This window comes from Rana temporaria, chromosome 2, assembly GCF_905171775.1.
Source record: "Rana temporaria chromosome 2, aRanTem1.1, whole genome shotgun sequence".
In the NCBI taxonomy this organism is placed as follows: Eukaryota; Metazoa; Chordata; class Amphibia; order Anura; family Ranidae; genus Rana; species Rana temporaria.
In genome coordinates this window covers 39,555,843-39,576,980 of record NC_053490.1, presented here as the reverse complement: position 1 = coordinate 39,576,980, position 21,138 = coordinate 39,555,843, and the positions used below count along the sequence as shown (strand labels likewise).

The 21,138-nt window shown below is 42.5% G+C and overlaps 1 protein-coding gene across 10 annotated transcripts in view; it reads left to right on the top strand.

Moving 5' to 3' along the window:
- GRM5 (glutamate metabotropic receptor 5) overlaps window positions 1-21,138 on the top strand; it is a 491,177-nt gene that overhangs the window by 434,378 nt on the left and 35,661 nt on the right. For all 10 annotated transcript variants that reach the window (XM_040340112.1, XM_040340106.1, XM_040340110.1 and 7 more), the window contains exons 7-8: window positions 168-294; window positions 19,829-20,768. In XM_040340112.1, coding sequence (XP_040196046.1) covers window positions 168-294; window positions 19,829-20,768 — 1,067 coding nt within the window. The remainder of the gene's footprint in view (window positions 1-167; window positions 295-19,828; window positions 20,769-21,138) is intronic.

Genomic DNA, 21,138 nt, shown 5'->3' with positions numbered 1-21,138 from the left:
TCTATCCCAGTGTGTCTCAACCAGGGTGCCATTTAGATTCAGGGGGGACCTGATTCAGATTTCCTGATGATAAGTAACTTTTACATTTTTTTACATTAGTAGATGTTTCATTTGTTCAGCCTTCCTAATTATGGACCTGTAATAATAAAGTCTGGGTTCATTTTCAGGTGATTCGTAAAGGAGAGGTGAGCTGCTGCTGGACCTGCACACCCTGCAAGGAGAATGAGATTGTATTCGATGATTATACGTGTAGGGCGTGTGATCTGGGCTCGTGGCCTACATTTGATCTGACGGGTATGTCCTTGTGTTGTGCATCGTACAAATGATCCTCTACATCCTCTGTGTCATTGACTTTCCCCTTCTCCATACTGGAGCCCAGGATACATCTAACATGTGACAGCTATCTACTGTATACACTGCACCCAATGCTCTTGTGTGGCTAATCCTATCATGTCACATTATATTCTGAGTCCTGTCAGGTTCTAGAAGGATCTGGGAACAAATTGTAGGTGATACACATCTAAATTGAGCTGTAGATGTGGAACTGTACTGCATATGTGATTTTTTTTTCATCAGTCAAAAGAAGCCTGTGGTAGAGACTCCATCCACAGACCTGGAGTCTATTCGGACAGGTCTACCAGAATCATTCCTAGACTTCTAGAGAGCACAGGAAGGAAGGTTTAGTTAAAAATTATTATATACCGTATTTATCGGCATATAACACGCACAGGGGTATAAAACGCACCCAAACTTTAAGAGGAAAGTTTCAGGAAAAACCCTTTCCACAGCCCCCTGCGTATAACACGCAGGCACAGTTTACCATCTATTTTCAGAGGAAAAAAGTGAGTGTTATACGCCAATAAATACAGTGTATATATATGTATATATATATTATTAAAATTATTTTTTTCCTCAGCTTAGGCCGATATTTATTCTTCTACATATTCTACACAATAAGCGTTTATTGATTGGTTTGCGCAAACGTTATAGTGTTTACAAAATAGGGGATAGTTTTATGGCATTTTTATTAATATTTTTTTTTTACTAGTAGTGGCGATCAGCGTTTTTTTTTTTGTGACTGCGACATTATGGCGGACACATCGGACACTTTTGACACATTTTTGGGACCATTGTCATTTTCACAGCGAAAAGTGCTATAAAAATGCACTGTTCCTGTGGAAATGACAATGGCAGTGATGGGGTTAACCACTAGGGGCCGATAAAGGGTTAAGTGTGCCCTAAGGGAGTGATTCTTACTGTAGGGGGGCATGGCTGGACGTGTGACGTCACTGATCTTCGTTCCCTATGACAGGGAACAGATGATCAGTGACAAGCTACAGAGAAGAACGGGGAAGGTTTGTTTACACTCACTTCTCCCCGTTCTTCAGCACCTGTGACCTGATCGTGGGACACCAGCAGCGAACGGGTCTGTGGGACCGGGCTCTTAAAGGCGATGTACAGGTACGTGCCTGTGCCCAGCCGTGCCATTCTACTGGCGTATATCGGCGTTAGGCGGTCCTTAAGTGGTTAAGGTCACAGCATATCAGTCAGATTTAGGTCTGGACTTTGACTACGCCCCTTCAAAACCTTAATTATGTTTTTTTTTTAGCCATTCAGAGGTGGACTTACTGGTTTGTTTCGGATCATTGTCCTGTTGAATAACCCAAGTGTGCTTGAGCTTGATGTCAGGAACTAATGGCTGGACATTCTCCTTCAGGATTTTCTGGTAGAATTCTTGATTCCATCAATTATGCCAAGTCATCCAGGTCTTTAAGCTGCAAAGCAGCCCCAGACCATCACACTACCACCACCGTGTCTGACTGTTGGGTTGATGTTCTTTTTATGAAATGCTGTGTTAGTTTTACCCCAGATGTAAGGAGATGCACACCTTCCAAAAAGTTAAACTTGTGTCTCATCAGTCCACAGAATATTTGCCCAAAAGTTTTGAGGATAATCAAGATGTTTTTTGGCAAATTCGAGATGAGCCTTTTTGGTATTTTTTGGTCAACAGTGGCTTTGGCCTTGGAACTCTCCCATGGACTCCATTTTGTTGAATCATGAACACTGATCTTACCTGAGGCAAGCGAGGCCTGCAGTTCTTTAGATGTTATAAATTTAGATGTTATAAATAAATAACAAATCTTGTGATCTACCAATGGTATAATATGCCAACAGCCCATATGTTGTGTTAAATCAATAAAATAAAAAATGCTGTGCCACGCTGTGCAGATATTATCTCTTCGTCAATCCAACATAATTAATGTCCAAACATGATTTCAATCCTTAAAGTGCCAATGCAAATAACATTTTTATTTTTATTAAGTTATAGTGCCACAAAGTGTAAACGACTCTACATCAATGCTGCATAATTATTCAAACATAATTCCAAACCAAAAAGTGCAAATGCAAACACTATAAAGTAGTGAGGTTCCAAATGTGCAAAATTTCTAAATTGTGAACAATTAATAACCATTCAATTTTACACATGAATAAAAAAATCTTCATTGGTAAACATCAAATTCAGTCCTTGAAAGGATCAACAGATGCTATATATAGTGTCCCAAAGCAATTTCTCAGTGACTTGTGATGGTGCTTCAATGTTACAACTTTCAATGACTTCACACACGTGCATGCCCCCCTGTGTGATTGTGCTCACCTCTGTGTCAACACAGGGCTTGTCACGTGTCTTCCTCAGGGGGATTCTAAATCACCCTGAGGAAGACACGTGGCAAGCCCTGTGACGACACGTGCTGTGAAGGGGCTAGGACGGTGGAGGAGCCTGCTGAGACGCTGATCTCTCAACACGGCAGCTAGAAGCACAGAATCTTTTTGCCAATTGGATTGGGGATCTCGTTTTTGTTTATGCTTATTATAGAGTGGTGCGCTGGTAGCACCTCTACCATGTAAGTACACTGATTTTATTTTATACAATACATTTTGAGTTAAAGCGATACCACACTATCCAGCCTATTTATTTATATATGTATTTGAATCGAGGACATCACTATTGAAGCATCTGAGATAATTGCAGAGTTCATTAACCTTGAGCCCAGTGTTGGTTCTACTGCCTGTCTGACCAAACTTAGCTGTGCGGTCACAACCCCTGAGGTGAGCACAATCACACGGGGGAGGGGGGGAGCACATGTGTGAAGTCACTGAAAGCTGTAATTTTAAAGCACCATCACAAGTCAATGAGAAATTGCTTCGGAGCCCTATATAAAGCATCTGTTCCTTCCATGGACTGAATTTGATGCTTACCAATTAAGATTTTTTTATTCATGTGTAAAATTTTATGGTTATTAGTTGTTCACAATTTTGAAATTTTGCACATTAATAACCGATATCATCACTACTTTATAGTGTTTGCATTTGCTCTTTATGGTTTGGAATTATGTTTAAATAATTATGCAGCATTGATGTAGAGTCGTTTACACTTTGTGGCACTCTAATTTAATTACATTTCTTATCATTTGCATTGGCACTTTAAGGATTGAAATCATGTTTGAACATTAATTATGTTGGATTGACGGAGAGATAATATTTGCATTTATTTTTATAAATCTTTAGATGTTGTTCTGAGTTCTTTTATGACCTCCTGGTGTTCTTGGAGTCATTTTGGTAGGCCGGACACTCCTGGGAAGGTTCACCACTGTTCCAAGTTTTCTCCATTTGTGGATAATGTCTTTTCTCATTGTGGCTTTCTGGATTCCCAAATCCTTAGAAATGGCTTTGTAACCCTTTCCAGACTGATACATGTCGGTGACTTTGTTTCTTATATGTTCTTGAATTTCTTTAGATCTATGATGTGTTGCTTTTTGAGATTTTTTAGTGTGCTTCACTTTGTTACACAGCTTCTATTTAAGTGATTGCTTGATTCAGCAGGTCTGGCAGCAATCAGGCCTGGGTGTGGCAAGTGAAATTTAACTCAGCTTTAAAAAAAAAATGTGGTTAATCACAGTTCACTCATGATTTAGCAAGTGGGGGCAACTACTTTTTCACATAGGGCCAGGCAGGTTGGAACAGCTTCCCTTAACCACTTCAATACCGGGCTTTTATACACACCTCAATACCGGGCCTATTCTGGCACTTCTCTCCTACATGTACAAATCATCATTCTTTTACTAGAAAATTACACAGAACCCCCAAACATTATATATGTTTTTTTAGCAGACACCCTAGGGAATAAAACGACGGTCATTGCAATGTTTTATCTTTCACGGTATTTGTGCAATCATTTTTCAAACGCCTTTTTTTTGGAAAAAAATTGTTTCATGAATTAAAAAAATAACAAAACAGTAAAGTTAGCCCAATGTTTTTTTAAAATATGAAAGATTATGTTACACCGAGTAAATAGATACCTAACATGTCACACTTTAAAATTGCGCACACTCATGGAATGGCGCCAAACTTCGGTACTTAAAAATCTCCAGGCAATGCTTTGAAAATTCTCACACGAGGATGTTAAATAATGAAGAAGAGGTGAGACTAATATAGAGAAAAAAGGGAGCAGGGGGCACCATATGGTGACCCACAGGTCGGACTTTAAAGCGGAGTTCCGGCCACAATTTCACTTTTTAAATATAAATACCCCTGTAATACACAAGCTTAATGTATTCTAGTAAAGTTAGTCTGTAAACTAAGGTCCATTTTGTTAGGTTGTTACAGCATTTAGACACTTTATAAAATAGAAATTGACTGGGGCCATCTTAAGTGTGGGCATCATGAAGCCAGACTGTATGACTTCCTGGATTTCAGCCTTCCAGATCTCGCACATGCTCAGTGCTGCACAAGCAGTGTCAGATCAGGTTTCAGCACCTGTGCTGTCCAAGTCACATGATTCTTTGAGACTGAGGAGTGCACAGACTGAGTCTGTGTAGTGTAGGTTAGGAAGCATTAAGCACCTAGGTGCAGGAAGTGGGAAGATTAACTATTCTGCTTAGCAACAACACTTTGAAGGCATCTAAAAAAATAAAAAATAAATCGTAAAGGACTAATGACATTTTTTTAAAACTACTGATGTAATGTTATATTTATGGGTGGAACTCCACTTTAAAGGCACAATGAACAATGAAAAGTATACAAAAATACAATATTTATTTAAAGTAGTACAGGGTACATAAAGAACATATAGAAGAATTAAAAAACGCATATATAGAATACATGATAAAAAGTGAGCCCCTGTGCGTGAATGCGTTTCGCAGTTTGGCTTCGGTAGGACACATTCAGGGATCGTTGGAAAAGGAAAAACGGGTCTCACTATCTAGGACAAAACATATACATTACAATTTTGTAACATAATAGCACACATCTTAAAAAGGCATCATCTTGTCAGAGTGACAAAACATGGCATAATGTGGCCATGTGAGTGCTTTCCTTCAATTTACGAGTTGAGTCTAATGTCTCTGAGCACACAAAAACAAGAAAAAATATTCCTTGCACTGAGGTAGGTCGCGTATGGCAGGCAGTTACCTTCAGGTTGTGGTGATTTTGGCATCTATTTTTTTTCTGTTAAAATTGGGGCCCCCATGAATCAGTAGATGATGCCCATCAAAGTCTTTAAAAAAAGTTGTCGTCACTGGAATAAAACAGCAATGGGGGGATCCAGTTGGGCTAAGGCAGATAAGGTATGGATGACCCTTTTAAAATGCCACCTATACAAGCACTAAAGGGAGGAATAAAGGTAACCAATGATGGAAGTAAAACGTTGACAAACTTCCCTAAAAAGTGATCTGACCACCTTAAATCATAGGATAAAAAAACAACCAACACAAAATATTACTTGGTCATGTCTTTGGGCTATATAGCACTACATTGGAATTCTACTGTGGATTTTAAGGCCAGTCAACCCAACATCTACACCATAGGCGTGCGCACAGGGTGTGCCAGGAGTGCCCAGGCACACCCTAATCACCCCATGCACATTAGTATTATCGCTCTGTGTAGCCGCAGAAACATGGGAAAGATCTCTTTTTTACCGGCTCTGCCATAAGAGAAGTGCTTATGCTCTTCTCTTTCACTGTGTCGGCAGGGAAATCAATGTGGCGGGGTCATATATATGTAGATACATACACATGCATGTGTATTTGAGCTTTAGGGTGCACACCTATGATCTACACTGACTGCTACGCATGACTCATTGATTGAAATACTGAACTGCAATCACCATGGAGCTCTTATAGAAGGGGTCAGATAGGTAATTTCTCTGCTATTTCACCATGTTTTCAGAATTACTGTGTTTACAGCTACGTTCAATCTATTAACGAAAGGTAATGTAACCCTTTGTGTTCACAATCCAGTGTTTACCAGATTTTGAATTCACCATTTAAAGGCGTAACTCCACTGTTGAGGGGAAAAAAATAGCAAATAAAAAAACGAATATAGCATATACGAGTGTGATACAATATAATTGTAAACTAATGTAAATAAAAATTACCTTTCCTTTTCAATCTGCAGCATTGTAGTTTTCTGTAAAATGCAATACGGCACCCTGGAGGCATTCTGTACACAGATGGTGTACAGAACACCCCCCAGGTATGTCATATCCTGCTTATGTGATTGGCTCACTGGTTTTTGCAGTAGTCTTCACTTAGGCTCGTGATACATTATTCTTGTACAATTTTCCTTTAGATTTAACCACATTTTTTTTTTAAAACTAGTATGGGTACCAATACTTTTTTTTGTATTCGCCGATACCAATTACTGATACCTACCACAATTGTTTCGTTTATACTTCAGTTGTCAGCAATGGTACATAGCATTGGAAAATGATTTACAAATGAAATACATTTTTTTTTTAATTTAAAGTGGAGGTTCACCCTTTAAAAAAGATTCTGCCATCACATGGAGTCGAGCCATCCTACCGACAGAATGCCAGTGTTTTTTTTTTTTCTCAGCACATACCTCGTTATCACGATTTTCACCTCACGGCAATTCCGCGGGAGTGGGCGTTCCCAAGCACTGCCTGTGATTGACAGGCTTCCGAACGGCGCATACTGCGCGTCACATGTTGCCGACAGAACCCGAACTTCGGTGCGCAGGCGCCGTATAGAGCCGCACCGACGTTCGGGTTTTTTCGGCAACATGTGACGCGCAGTATGCGCCGTTCGGAAGCCTGTCAATCACAGGCAGTGCTTGGGAACGCCCACTCCCGCGGGATTGCCGTGGGGTGAAAATCGTGATAACGAGGTATGTGCTGAGAAAAAAAAAAAACACCGGAATTCTGTCGGTAGGATGGCTCGACTCCATGTGATGGCAGAATTTTTTTTGAGGGTGAACCTCCACTTTAATTTTACACATTTTTCAATGTGAAATTTGTAAATATATGTTAACCACTTCAGCCCCGGACCATTTTGCTGGTCAAAGACCAGGCCACTTTTTGCGATTGACAATTGCCGGTCGTGCGACGTGTCTACCAAACAAAATTGACGTCCTTTTTTTCCCACAAATAGAGCTTTCTTTTGGTGGTATTTGATAACCTTTCAATATCAATTTCATTATAAATTCAATATTTTTCACTTTTTGCTATAATAAATATCCCCAAAAAATGTATTAATAAACATTTTTCCTCAGTTTAGGCCGATACGTATTCTTCTACATATTTTTGGTAAAAAAATCTCAACAAGCGTTTATTAATTGGTCTAATCAAAAGTTATAGCGTCTACAAAATAGGGGATAGTTTTATAGCATTTTTATTAATATATTTTTTTTACTAGTAATGGCGGTGATCAGCGATTTTTATCCTGACTGCGACATTATGGCGGACACATCGGACACTTTTGACACATTTTTGGGACCATTGTCATTTTTACAGCGATCAGTGCTATATAGGTGAATCTCTGCATATTTCACCAGCACCCACCTGTCCCCTGTGATATACTGTGTGTGTCCAGTACATTGTTTAGGGACAGGTTCCTGCTATTTGCTATAGGGACAGAAATATATAGGTGAATCTCTGCATATTTCACCAGCACTGCACCTGTCACCTGTGATATACTGTGTGTGTCCAGTACATTGTTTAGGGCTAGGTTCCTGCTTCTTGCTATAGGGAGAGAAATATATAGGTGAATCTCTGCATATTTCACCAGCACTCCACCTGTCCCCTGTGATATACTGTCTGTCCAGTACATTGTTTAGGGCTAGGTTCCTGCTTCTTGCTATAGGGAGAGAAATATATAGGTGAATCTCTGCATATTTCACCAGCACTGCACCTGTCCCCTGTGATATACTGTCTGTCCAGTACATTGTTTAGGGCTAGGTTCCTGCTTTTTGCTATAGGGAGAGAAATATATAGGTGAATCTCTGCATATTTCACCAGCACTCCACCTGTCCCCTGTGATATACTGTCTGTCCAGTACATTGTTTAGGGCTAGGTTCCTGTGTTGGCTACCTCCTCCACTGCTGCTTCCACCTACACCGCCACATCCACCTCAACCTCCTTCTACATATGGACCTCGTCCTCCTAGGTCAAAATGATTTTATTTTAATTTTTTTAATGTTATTTTAAGTTATTTCCCTATCCACATTTATTTTCAGAGTACTTGCCATGCTCTTCCCGACATTTTGCAGCCCTCCAGCCCTTTCCCTTAGTTTTTTAGAGACATTTTAGTAGTCAAAAGTCCGGGTCCCCATTGACTTCAATGGGGTTCGGGTTCGGGTCAAAGTTCGGGTCCCGAACCCAAACTTTTTTTTCAAAGTTCGGGTTTGGGTCCGAACCCGAACATCCAGGTTTCCGCTCAACTCTATTCACAACCCCTGAGATGAGCACAATCACTCGGGGGGGGGGGGGGGGGGATGGGGACATGTGTGAAGTCACTAAAAGCTGTAATTTTGAAGCACCATCACAAGTCACTGAGAAATTGCTTTGGAGCACTATATATAGCATCTGTTGATCCTTTCATGGACTGAATTTGATGCTTACCAATTAAGATCTTTATATTCATGTGTAAAAATTAATGGTTATTAGTTGTTCACAATTTTGAAATTTTGCAGATTAATAACCAATATCATCACTACTTTATAGTGTTTGCATTTGCTCTTTATGGTTTGGAATTATGTTTGAATAATTATGCAGCATTGATGTAGAGTCGTTTACACTTTGTGGCACTCCAATTTAATTACATTTCTTATCATTTGATAAGAAACTTTAAGGATTGGAATCATGTTTTAACATTAATTATGTTGGATTGACGGAAGGGTTATTATTTGCAAAGTGCGGCACAACATGTATTTATTTATTTTTATAGTTCTTTAGATGTTGTTTTGAGTTCTTTTATGACTTCCTGCTGCTCATGCAGTCATTTTGGTAGAAGTATTTGCACAGTATTTACATAGCAGTTCATCAATAAGATGATGTTACGCCGAATAAATAGATACCTCCATAAAGAAAAAAAAAATATATTTTTTTTATGTCGCACAGTATTTGCACAACAGTTTATCAAATGCAATTTGGGGGGAAAATACACTTTAATTTTATTAAAAACAAACACAATATAATACAAACATTTTTAAGTAAAATATAAAAGATGATGTTACGCCGAATAAATAGATACCACAAAAAGAAAGCAATACAAAGAGAACAGACTACTTTTTCATACAATTACATGGTACAACAGGGATATATAAGAAATATGAAATGTTGGGTTTACATAATTAAGCTATTGCCAAGTAAACAGGCCTATGGCATAAAACTGCTCTGGTCCATAGGGAGTATACAGGTGTCAAAGCTGAAGTAGTTACATAAAACCGTCTTTATTATTTATATGACTTACATGAAATCAGATTGCATTTGTTTCAGGCGGTAATTCAGAAAACCTTTTCTTATAACTACGGTATATATATGTTTACAATCTACATATAATTTTTTTGCATTGTCCTTGTCCCCTTTATTAGGGAATAATAGAGCCTTGCATTGTAAATTCACCTAAAAAAAAACAAAAACAGTCCTTAGCACATAAATTGCGTTATTGATTTGTCTTTTGTAAAGAAGAATCCAACAGATCTTTTAAATCTAGGACATTGTGGTGTGGAGAAAACCCACAAATAATTGCACACAACGGAGAGCGCCGAGCTAAAATTAATATTGAATCAATAACCAGGCCAGTGCTGGCGAATAAATCAAGAGTGCTGTGTGTGTGTGTGCGGCTTATAATAAAATAGACTTGCGTGGGAGAAAATATACAGCTGGATTTCTAGTCTTTCCTGAGATTGTATTTTGAATCTGAGAGCAGCTAATATATAGTGAAAGGTGTGAAATTTCCTGAAATCAGTGATGGATGGTTGGATGTCAAACCATTGTATAGCACAGGTTGATACTGTTACAGTAATGGAATGAGGTGTGTGTGCTGTAATAATCTTAAAGCAGAAATCCAGCCAAAAATAACAAGATAAAAATGATTTGTGTATAATAATAACCACTTGACCTCTGGAAGATTGACCCCCCTTCACGACCAGGCCAGTTTTTGCAACGCTGTACCTAAATAAAATGTATATCATTTTTTTCAAACAAATAGAGCTTTCTTTTGGTGGTATTTGTGCTATAAATAAAAAAAAGGCCGACAAATTTGAAAAAAAAAACACAATACAGTAAAACCTTGGTTTGAGAGGGTTTTGCAAGACAAGCAAATTTTTTAATAAATTTTGACTTGATATACAAGTGATGTCTTGTATATCATGTCACAACTGAGTATAAAAGAGAAGAGAGGAGCCTCTAAGTGTAGCAATATGGTTACATTTAATGAAGGTAGTGGGCCAGATCCACAAAATAATTACGCCGGCGTATCTACCGATACGCCGCGTAATTTCAAATTTTGTGCGTCGTATCTTTGTTTTGTATCTACAAAACAAGATACGACGGCATCTCGGATCGATCCGACAGGCGTACGTCTTAGTACGCCGTCGGATCCTAGATGAATTTTTTCGGCGGCCGCTAGGTGGCGTTTCTGTCGAGTTCCGCGTCGAGTATGCAAATTGGCTTGTTACGGCGATCCACGAACGTACGTCCGGTCGGCGCATTTTTTTCCGTCGTTTGCGTTCGGCTTTTTCCGGCGTATAGTTAAACCTACTATTATGAGGCGTTCTCAATGTTAAGTATGGCCGTCGTTCCCACCTCGCATTTTGAATTTTTTACGTTGTTTGCGCAAATCGTTCGCGAATAGGGATTTGCGTAGGATGGCGTCACCGTCTTAAACATTGGCTTGTTCCGGTTTCATTTTGAGCATGCGCACTGGGATACCCCCACCGACGGCGCATTCGCCGTTCAAAAAAAACGGTGTTTACGTCGGGTCACGACGTATTTACATAAAACACGCCCCCATTACATCCATTTGAATTCCGTGCCCTTACGCCGCCAAAGATACACTACGCCGCCGTAACTTACGGTGCAAATTCTTTGAGGATTCGAAAAATAAAAAAATATACGGCAGCGTAGTGTATCTTGGATACGCTGCGCCTGGCGGAAAGATGCACCAAGGTACGTGAATCTGCCCCACAATATTTAGCAACTTGTTACGCTTCAAGTGGATGTAAACCCACTCTCATCCTTTCTAAACTACTGCCATAGTGCTGATCTATAAGGATATAGATGCCTCCTGCATGTATCCTTACCTGTCAAATGTCTCCCCTCTGTCTGTTATAAGAACTGAAAAACTGCAGATTCTGTTGGTGGGTCTGTTGTCTGGAGCTCGGTGGGTGAAGTTGTGATGTCAGTAGACTCCACGCCCTCCTCTACACTCCCCTTGTCAACATGCATTTTTTCCTATGTGTTCCTTACACTAAATTCTGCTATGATCACTAACATCCAGTCAAAATCCAGAAAAGTAACCACATGACTTCAGAAAAGGAGTGGGGGTGGGAATTAAAAAATAATGCCTGTCTCCAGGCTAGTGCATGAGATATGTAAATAACCTGTCACTCACAGCAAGGGGGCGGAACGGACGAAGGTTTTTCTCTGTACGTCCGTTTTATCCCACTGAACAATAAAAGAGGATTGCTCAGAGCTGGATTAACTCTGTGTGGCAAGACTGGGCACAGATGATAGGAAATCTTATATTGTACATCATGACATCAAAAAAAAAATATATATATATTTCCAGTTTACATCCACTTTAAGCCTCATACAGTACACACGGTCGGACTTCAAACAAACTTTTCCGTGGATTTTTGTTTGAAGGGCGTTGGCGGTAAATGTGGTATGCATAAACACGGCAGGACTTTTTCAACAAACTTTCCCAAAATCACATGGTTTTTCAGCTCTTTACCGCCACCCTTTGGTCAACTTCTGCTATTGTTGGTTGATTTTAACATTGGTTCTGAGCATACGTGTTTGTACTTTGGACAAAAGTCCGATGGACTTCTGTACACACTATAGGATTTTGCACCGTAGGACTTTTGTTGCCGAAAAGTTTGTCCGTTTGCAGAGCAAACTTTTGTCCGGTGAAAACCGAAAAAGTTTGCTAGATGGAGCGTACACACGGTCGGATTTTTTGGAAAACTTGCTAATTTTGAAGTTTGTTGACAAAAAGTCCGACCGTGTGTATGGGGCTTTAGAGGTGCCTCAATTCTCTTTTATACCCTATAAAAAAAAAGCTTTAAATTACAAGCATGTTTCTGGAACGAATTATGCTCACAATCCAAGGTTTTGCTGTATTTTTTACTTTCTGCTATAAAATATATCCAATAAAAGAAATGAAATTTCTTCATAAATGTATGCCAATATGTATTCTGCTACGTCTTTTTGGTAAAAAATCCTAATAAGCGTATTTTGATTGGTTTACGTGAACGTTATAGTGTCTACAAACTATATGATGTATACTGACATTTTTTTTTTTTTTTATACTAGTAATGGCGGCGATAAGCGACTTATAGTGGGACTGCGATATTGCGATGAACAATCGGGCACTTACTGACACTTTGTGGGAAACATAATTGAACAGTACATAATAGTAGCTTCTGTAGTAGCCGTATGTGGCAATGCATGTATCTCATGTTCATACAAGTAGTAGAGGTAGTAGTAGTCAGAGCCACTGTCCATCTAGAACAGGGGTCTCCAAACTTTCCAAAGAAAGGGCCAGTTTACTTTCCTTCAGACTTTAGGGGGGGGGACAGACTGTGTAAATTGGGAGTAAACAATACCCAATCTTTGGTATTAGGAGGAGAAATAGTTGGTGTCGTTGGGTGGAATAGTGCCCCATTATTGTTGTCAGTGGAAGGAATTGGCTCATTTGGCTGTACTTCTCCTGTTTTCCTGTAACCCATTTTCAGTAGACATCGGACTGAAGCCCACTGTTGGCTGACATCACAGAGCCGGTACAGGCTAGTGAAAGATTGCGACAATATGGTCAGGATCCGCCTATAACACGGAACTGGCCCTGGCTGAGCCTCTCAGTGAGCCGCTGAGAGCCTGAGCCAGCTGCTCCCGCCCCCTCCACAGCCCAGCCCTTTAGTGAGCATAAGTGCCTGATAGTCACCGGCTCTCTGCTCACATAACTGAGAACTGAGCCATCATCGGTCTTTGATCGCTCGGCTTTCAGTCTTAGAGCCGGCGGGGGACAGATGCAGCATCCATCTAGGTAAGAAAAAAACATTTTACTATCCAAAAACAAGGGGTGAAGAGGTGGTCTTTCGTTTAACCACTTGACAACCGGGCCTATTTTGGCACTTCCTTTGACACTCTCCTTCATGTAAAAATCACAATATTTTTGCTAGAAAATTAATCAGAACCCCCAAACATTATATATTTTTTTTATCAGACACCCTAGGGAATAAAATGGCGATCATTGCAACTTTTTTTCTTGCACAGTATTTGCGCAATAATTTTTCAAACACCTTTTTTTTTAGGGAAGAAAACTGTTTCATGAATTAAAAAATAACAAAACAGTAAAGTTAGCCCTATTTTTTTGTATAATGTGAAAGATGATGTTATGCCGAGTAAATAGATACCTAAACATGTCACACTTTAAAATTGCACACACTCATGGAATGGCGCCAAACTTCGGTACTTAAAAATCTCCATAGGCGACGCTTTAATTTTTTTTACAGGTTACTATTTTCGAGTTACAGAGGAGGTCTAGTGCTAGAACTGTTGCAAACGCTCTAACGCACGCGACGATACCTCACATGTGGGGTTTGAACGGCATTTACATATGTGGGCGGGACTTGCATGCGTGTTTGCTTCTGCGCGAGAGCTACCGGGGACAGGGGCGTTTTACAAATTTATTTTTTTAATTTTATTTTTATTTTACTTAATTTTTTTATTTTTACACTTTTTTTTTGATCACTTTTATTCCTATTACAAGGAATGTAAACATCCCTTGTAATAGGAATGTGTGTGACAGGTCCTCTTTATGGAGAGATGTGGGGTTAATAAGACCCCACATCTCTCCTCCAGGCTTACAAGCATGAAATTGGTGAAAAAAAATTCACCGATCACATGCCGACAGCCGCAATTGCGGCTTTGTTTACTTGCGAGTACCGGGTGTGATGTCATAATGTCGCGCCCGGGCTTCCGACGGTCATATAGATGACTGGTGACCTTCTGGCCACCAGTCTTCTCTATGCTTCCCAGACAGCGCCGGCCGATTCGCTCTCCGGGCCCCCGATGGCACGGGAGAGCCCGGGGAAGCACCGGATGGTGGCGGGAGGGTGGGGACGTCCCCTCCCGCCACCTATAAAAACGATCAAGCGGCGTTGCACAGAATCGGCGGCTTGTAGTGCACAGAATGGGTGGCTGAAGACGGTGATATCTGAATGATGCCTGTAGCTTCAGGCATCATTCAGATATCACCGCACAAAGCCTCACAAAGCCGAGGACGTTAAAAGACGGCCTCCGGTTGTAAAGTGGTTAAGACCACCTCTCAAAATTGGGTGGAACTCCGCTTTAATCAGTTAGTGACATTGGGAGTTTTGCTTAAAGTGTTTGTTAACCCAAGTTTTCTAATTTCTGGATTTTCAAATTTACGAATTTTTCACATTTCGATCATAACGAATGTCCCCCCCCCCCCAAAAAAAGAATCAAACGAAAATGAACACATTTTTGACCTTGGTGTCAAGGTCACAGTTGTGACCTGTTGTATTTGTGCTTTTATGTACATAAAACCTCCAATCATTACCACTTAGCTCTGTGGACTGCTTCTTCGGCTGAATTCATGGCTGGCTAGTATAAAGGTTCATTTCCATAACATTCCATAAAAAATCTTCACGTACTTTAAAATAATAATACCATAAAAATCCTACACTGAGGAGCAGCTGGCCTACAGCTTACGCTATATTAGCCTGTCACATTAAGAAATGTGTGCTTTCTGTCTACTTCTATCTCCTAATGATCTGACGTCGCTCTAGGTGATAGGACTTTCTCAAGAGAGTCATTTGTGATCAGAAAAAAACTCAGTTTGATGAAAGAGAGCTCACCCACAGATCATATTATGTTGTTACTAGGAGACAATATTGTACTACTGCACGACGAGACATGGGCTGTATTAACTACTGAAGGTCAACAAGATGCAGTTTTGAAGGATTAAAATAAATGCGTTGTAATAAAAATAATAAAAAAGTAAAGAAATATTTCAGGTGCAATTTCGGTATCGAATTGACTACTATGGGCCAGATTCTCAGTGGAGATACGCCGGCGTATCTCCAGATACGCCGTCGTATCTCTGCGTTGTGCCGTCGTATCTATGCGCCTGATTCTTAGGCCGCGTACACACGGTCGAACATGTCCGCGGAAACTGGTCCGCGGACATGTCCGACCGTGTGTACGGCCTAGCGGACAGGTTTCCAGCGGACAAAAGTTTCTTAGCAAGCTAAGAAACCTGTCCGCTGGAAACATGTCCGTCGGATGTCCGCTGGTTATGACGTGTAACCAGCGTCCTGAAATCCCGCGCATGCGTCGAATTGATTCTACGCATGCGTGGAAGCATTGCACTTCCGTGTTTGAGAACGTCTGTGTCTTCTACGTCACTGCGTTCTCTGTCCGCGGGGATTTTGGTCTGATGGTGTGTACACACATCAGACCAAAAGCTCCTAGGAGACATGTCCGATGAAAACGGTCCGCGGACCGTTTTCATCGGACATGTCTCCTCGTGTGTACGGGGCCTTAGAATCAGTTACGAAGAGTTAACATTTTTATCAAGTTTTTATTTGTCGGTGACCCCATGAAGTACCTTTGGCTCACTCCCTGTCCCTATGGCACCTGTTTAAGAAAAGTGAAGGGAAATCTTAAATGAAATATGTTTAGGCTAGGGCTGGGCTTTAAAGTCTATATGTAGTCAACACAAAAAACACAGAAATCAGCACAAGGGACATACCTTAAAGTCAGTAGGATGTGTCCCTTGTAATAATGCCTCTTCTATTAGGGGAAATCTTCCAGTGCAGCAGGGCTTAATAGAATTGTGGGAGCTGTCACAGGCTCTTATCAAGAGTGCCGGACTATGCCCACCCTTTTTTCCCAACTCTGCCGTGTATTACAGCTTCTATGAATAAAAAATTATCCTTGAATGGAGGATGAGCAGATGATTGAAAGATTTGTTTCCTCCATTCATACATCCTGTTTTATTCTTAGAAGCTGTAGTACAACTTTTATGAATGGAGGATCCTGGTGTCTGTAAGTTATGTCCCTTGTGCTGATTTCTTTATTTTTTTTCTGCCCAGACCAATTTTCAGCTTTTAGCGCTGTCACACTTTGAATGACAATTGCGCGATCATGCAACACTGTACCCAAATGACATTTTTATCATTTTTCCCCACAAATAGAGCTTTCTTTTGGTGGTATTTGATCACCTCTGCGTTTTTTATTTATTGCGCTATAAACAAAAGAAGAGGGACAAGTTTGCAATAAAACACAATATTTTTTATTTTTAGCTATAATAAATATCCATTTTTTTTTAAAACAAATTTTTTCCTCAGTTTAGGCCGATATGTATTCTTCTACATATTTTTGTTAAAAAAAAAATCGCAATAAGCGTATATTGATTGGTTTTCGTAAAAGTTATAGCGACTACAAAATAGGGGATAGATTAATAGCATTTTTATTATTATTTTTTTTTACTAGTAGTGGCGGCGATCAGCGATTTTTATCGTGAGTGCGATATTGCGGCGGACACATCGGACACTTTTGACAAATTTTTGGGACCATTCACATTTATACTAGGGTTGTCCCGATACCGATACTAGTATTGGTATCGGGACCGATTCCGAGTTTTTTCGGCGGTACTCAGACGCCGATACCCCGCCCCGATACATAAATAGAATACTTGCCGCCGACCGCCGCCGCCAGCCGCCGAACGCCGCCCGCTGCCACGAAACGCTGTAATCCGCCGCCATTCGCCGCATCCCCGCTGCCGCCGACTGTGTAATACGGGCGGGAACATTACAGCTTTGAATAGCTGCAATGATTCGCACCACGCATAGACACTCCCCCTCGCTCGGGTGAACTGTCCAATCCCGAGCGAGGGGGAGTGTCTATACGCAGCGCGGCGCCAATCATAACAGAGATTCAAAGTTGTAATGTTCCCGCCCGTATTACACAGTCGGCGGCAGCGGGGATGCAGGTTAGCGTGACATGGCTGGATGGGGGGAGACGCTGGCTGGATGGGGGGACGCTGGCTGGATGGGGGGTGACGCTGGCTGCATGGGGGGTGACGCTGGCTGTATGGGGGGTGACGCTGGCTGGATGGGGGGTGACGCTGGCTGGATGGGGGGTGACGCTGGCTGCATGGGGGGTGACGCTGGCTGCATGGGGGGTGACGCTGGCTGCATGGGGGGTGACGCTGGCTGGATGGGGGGTGACGCTGGCTGGATGGGGGGTGACGCTGGCTGGATGGGGGGTGACGCTGGCTGCATGGGGGGTGACGCTGGCTGCATGGGGGTGACGCTGGCTGCATGGGGGGTGACGCTGGCTGCATGGGGGGTGACGCTGGCTGCATGGGGGGTGACGCTGGCTGCATGGGGGGTGACAATGGCTGCATGGGGGGTGACAATGGCTGGGGGAATACATTGCTGGATGGGGGGTGACAATGGCTGGATGGGGGGATACATTGCTGGATGGGGGGTGACGCTGGCTGGATGGGGGGGGGAGGCTGGCTGCATGGGGGGTGACGCTGGCTGCATGGGGGGTGACGCTGGCTGCATGGGGGGGTGACGCTGGCTGCATGGGGGGTGACAATGGCTGGGGGAATACATTGCTGGATGGGGGGTGACAATGGCTGCATGGGGGGTGACAATGGCTGGGGGAATACATTGCTGGATGGGGGGTGACAATGGCTGGATGGGGGGATACATTGCTGCATGGGGGGAGACAATGGCTGGTTGGGGGGAGACGCTGGCTGGATGGGGGGTGACGCTGGCTGGATGGGGGGTGACGCTGGCTGGATGGGGGGTGACGCTGGCTGGATGGGGGGTGACAATGGCTGGATGGGGGGTGACAATGGCTGCATGGGGGGTGACAATGGCTGGGGGAATACATTGCTGGATGGGGGGAGACAATGGCTGCATGGGGGGAGACAATGGCTGGATGGGGGGGATACATGGCTGCATGGGGGGAGACAATGGCTGGGGGAATACATTGCTGGATGGGGGGTGACAATGGCTGGATGGGGGGATACATTGCTGCATGGGGGGTGACGCTGGCTGGATGGGGGGTGACGCTGGCTGGATGGGGGGTGACGCTGGCTGGATGGGGGGGTGACGCTGGCTGGATGGGGGGTGACAATGGCTGGATGGGGTGTGACAATGGCTGGGGGAATACATTGCTGGATGGCAGGTGACAATGGCTGGATGGGGGGGATTCATGGCTGCATGGGGGGTGACAATGGCTGCATGGGGGGTGACAATGGCTGCATGGGGGGTGACAATGGCTGCATGGGGGGAGACAATGGCTGCATGGGGGGAGACAATGGCTGCATGGGGGGAGACAATGGCTGCATGGGGGGAGACAATGGCTGCATGGGGGGAGACAATGGCTGGATGGGGGGAGACAATGGCTGGATGGGGGGATACATGGCTGCATCTGTGGGGGGACATCGCTGCATTTGGGGACACATTTTAAAAAAAGTATCGGTATTCGGTATCGGCGACTACTTGAAAAAAAGTATCGGTACTTGTACTCAGTCCTAAAAAAGTGGTATCGGGACAACCCTAATTTATACAGCGATCCCTGCTATAAAAATGCATTGATTATTGTATAAATGTGACTGACAGGGAAGGGGTTAACACTAGGGGGGCGAGGAAGGGGTTAATGTATTCCCTCCTTTAGTGTAGCAGCCCCCCAGTGCCCCTGTTTTTCTTACCTGAACCCTGTCTTTCCCGTGCCAGGAACCACCACACCAGCTCTAGCCGGTGTCTTGTATCCTGATTGGATAGATTGATAGTAGCTCAGCCATTGGCTCCTGCTGCTGTCAATCAAATCCAATGACGCGGGAGCAGGGGCGAGGCCGAGTCCTGCTGTCTATGTCAATAGACGCAGCAGCAGGACACGGGAGCGCACCCGCACGGGTGCCCTGGGGAGATTGGCTCTCCGACGGGGCACACAAGTAAAGGAGGAGCCAGGAACGCCGCTGAGGGACCCCAGAAGAGGAGGATTGGGGCCACTCTGTGCAAAACCAACTGCACAGAGGAGGTAAGTATTGTATGTATATATATATATATATATATATATATATGTATATGTGTGTGTGTGTGTGTGTGTGTTTTTTTTATTTACCTTTAGATATCGTTTAAGATGCTTGATGGTTTTTAAATATTTATTTATTAAATAGCTTGCTTACTACATGGTACATTTCTGATGTGTTATGATAAATATTCCGAGATTCATTGTTTTTTTCTGTTTATATTCTTTTAGGATGTGAACATATCCCAGTGGAGTTCCTCAGGTGGAGTGACCCAGAGCCAATCGCTGCTGTCGTTTTTGCATGCCTGGGCCTACTAGCGACCATGTTTGTCACAGCAATATTCATCTTATACAGAGATACTCCTGTAGTGAAGTCATCTAGCAGGGAGCTCTGCTATATCATCCTAGCAGGCATCTGTCTAGGCTACCTGTGCACCTTCTGCCTCATTGCAAAACCACAACGGATCTACTGCTACCTGCAAAGAATCGGGATTGGCCTTTCTCCGGCAATGAGCTATTCAGCCCTTGTCACCAAAACTAACCGTATAGCACGGATTCTGGCTGGAAGCAAAAAGAAAATTTGTACCAAGAAGCCAAGGTTCATGAGTGCCTGTGCCCAGTTGGTTATTGCATTTGTCTTAATCTGCATCCAGTTAGGCATCATCGTTGCATTATTCATCATGCAGCCCCCTGATGTTGTGTTTGACTATCCCAGCATTCGAGAGGTCTACCTGATCTGCAATACCAACAATCTGGGTGTAGTCACTCCGCTCGGTTACAATGGGCTGTTGATACTGAGTTGTACCTTCTATGCATTCAAAACTAGAAATGTGCCAGCCAATTTCAACGAAGCAAAGTACATTGCTTTCACTATGTATACCACCTGCATAATTTGGCTGGCCTTTGTGCCAATCTATTTTGGAAGTAACTACAAAATTATCACCATGTGCTTCTCGGTGAGCTTAAGTGCCACAGTAGCACTGTGCTGCATGTTTGTGCCAAAGGTTTACATCATCCTGGCCAAACCAGAGAGGAACGTCCGAAGTGCGTTTACCACTTCCACCGTGGTGCGCATGCATGTGGGTGATGGAAAGTCTTCTTCAGCTGCCAGCCGCTCCAGTAGCCTGGTCAACTTATGGAAAAGAAGGGGGTCTTCTGGAGAAACATTAAGGTAAACAATTCAAATAACATTCTCTTTGTTAAGCTCCATGGATTTGACCTATTTGTACTTTTTGGTGTAACCAAAGCGTTATTTTATTTTGTCAAACTACAAATCTTCTACTTAGATATAACCTTTGGATAATTTCCTTTATAGGTGGTCATTGGTGATGTGATATCATGAAAACATTTGAGGCTAGGGTCATAAACATTATTGTTAGGTGTAGTGTTACCAGTGTCTGTGGTTTCAAATTTGCCACTATCCTATCAATACCTCTCATGAATTGTGAGATCTGCTCGGGGAGCCATCGGACAAAAGTAGTGCCTAATCATGAATGCCTGCCAACCCGGAAGTCACCCAGACGTGAACAATGATATGTGCA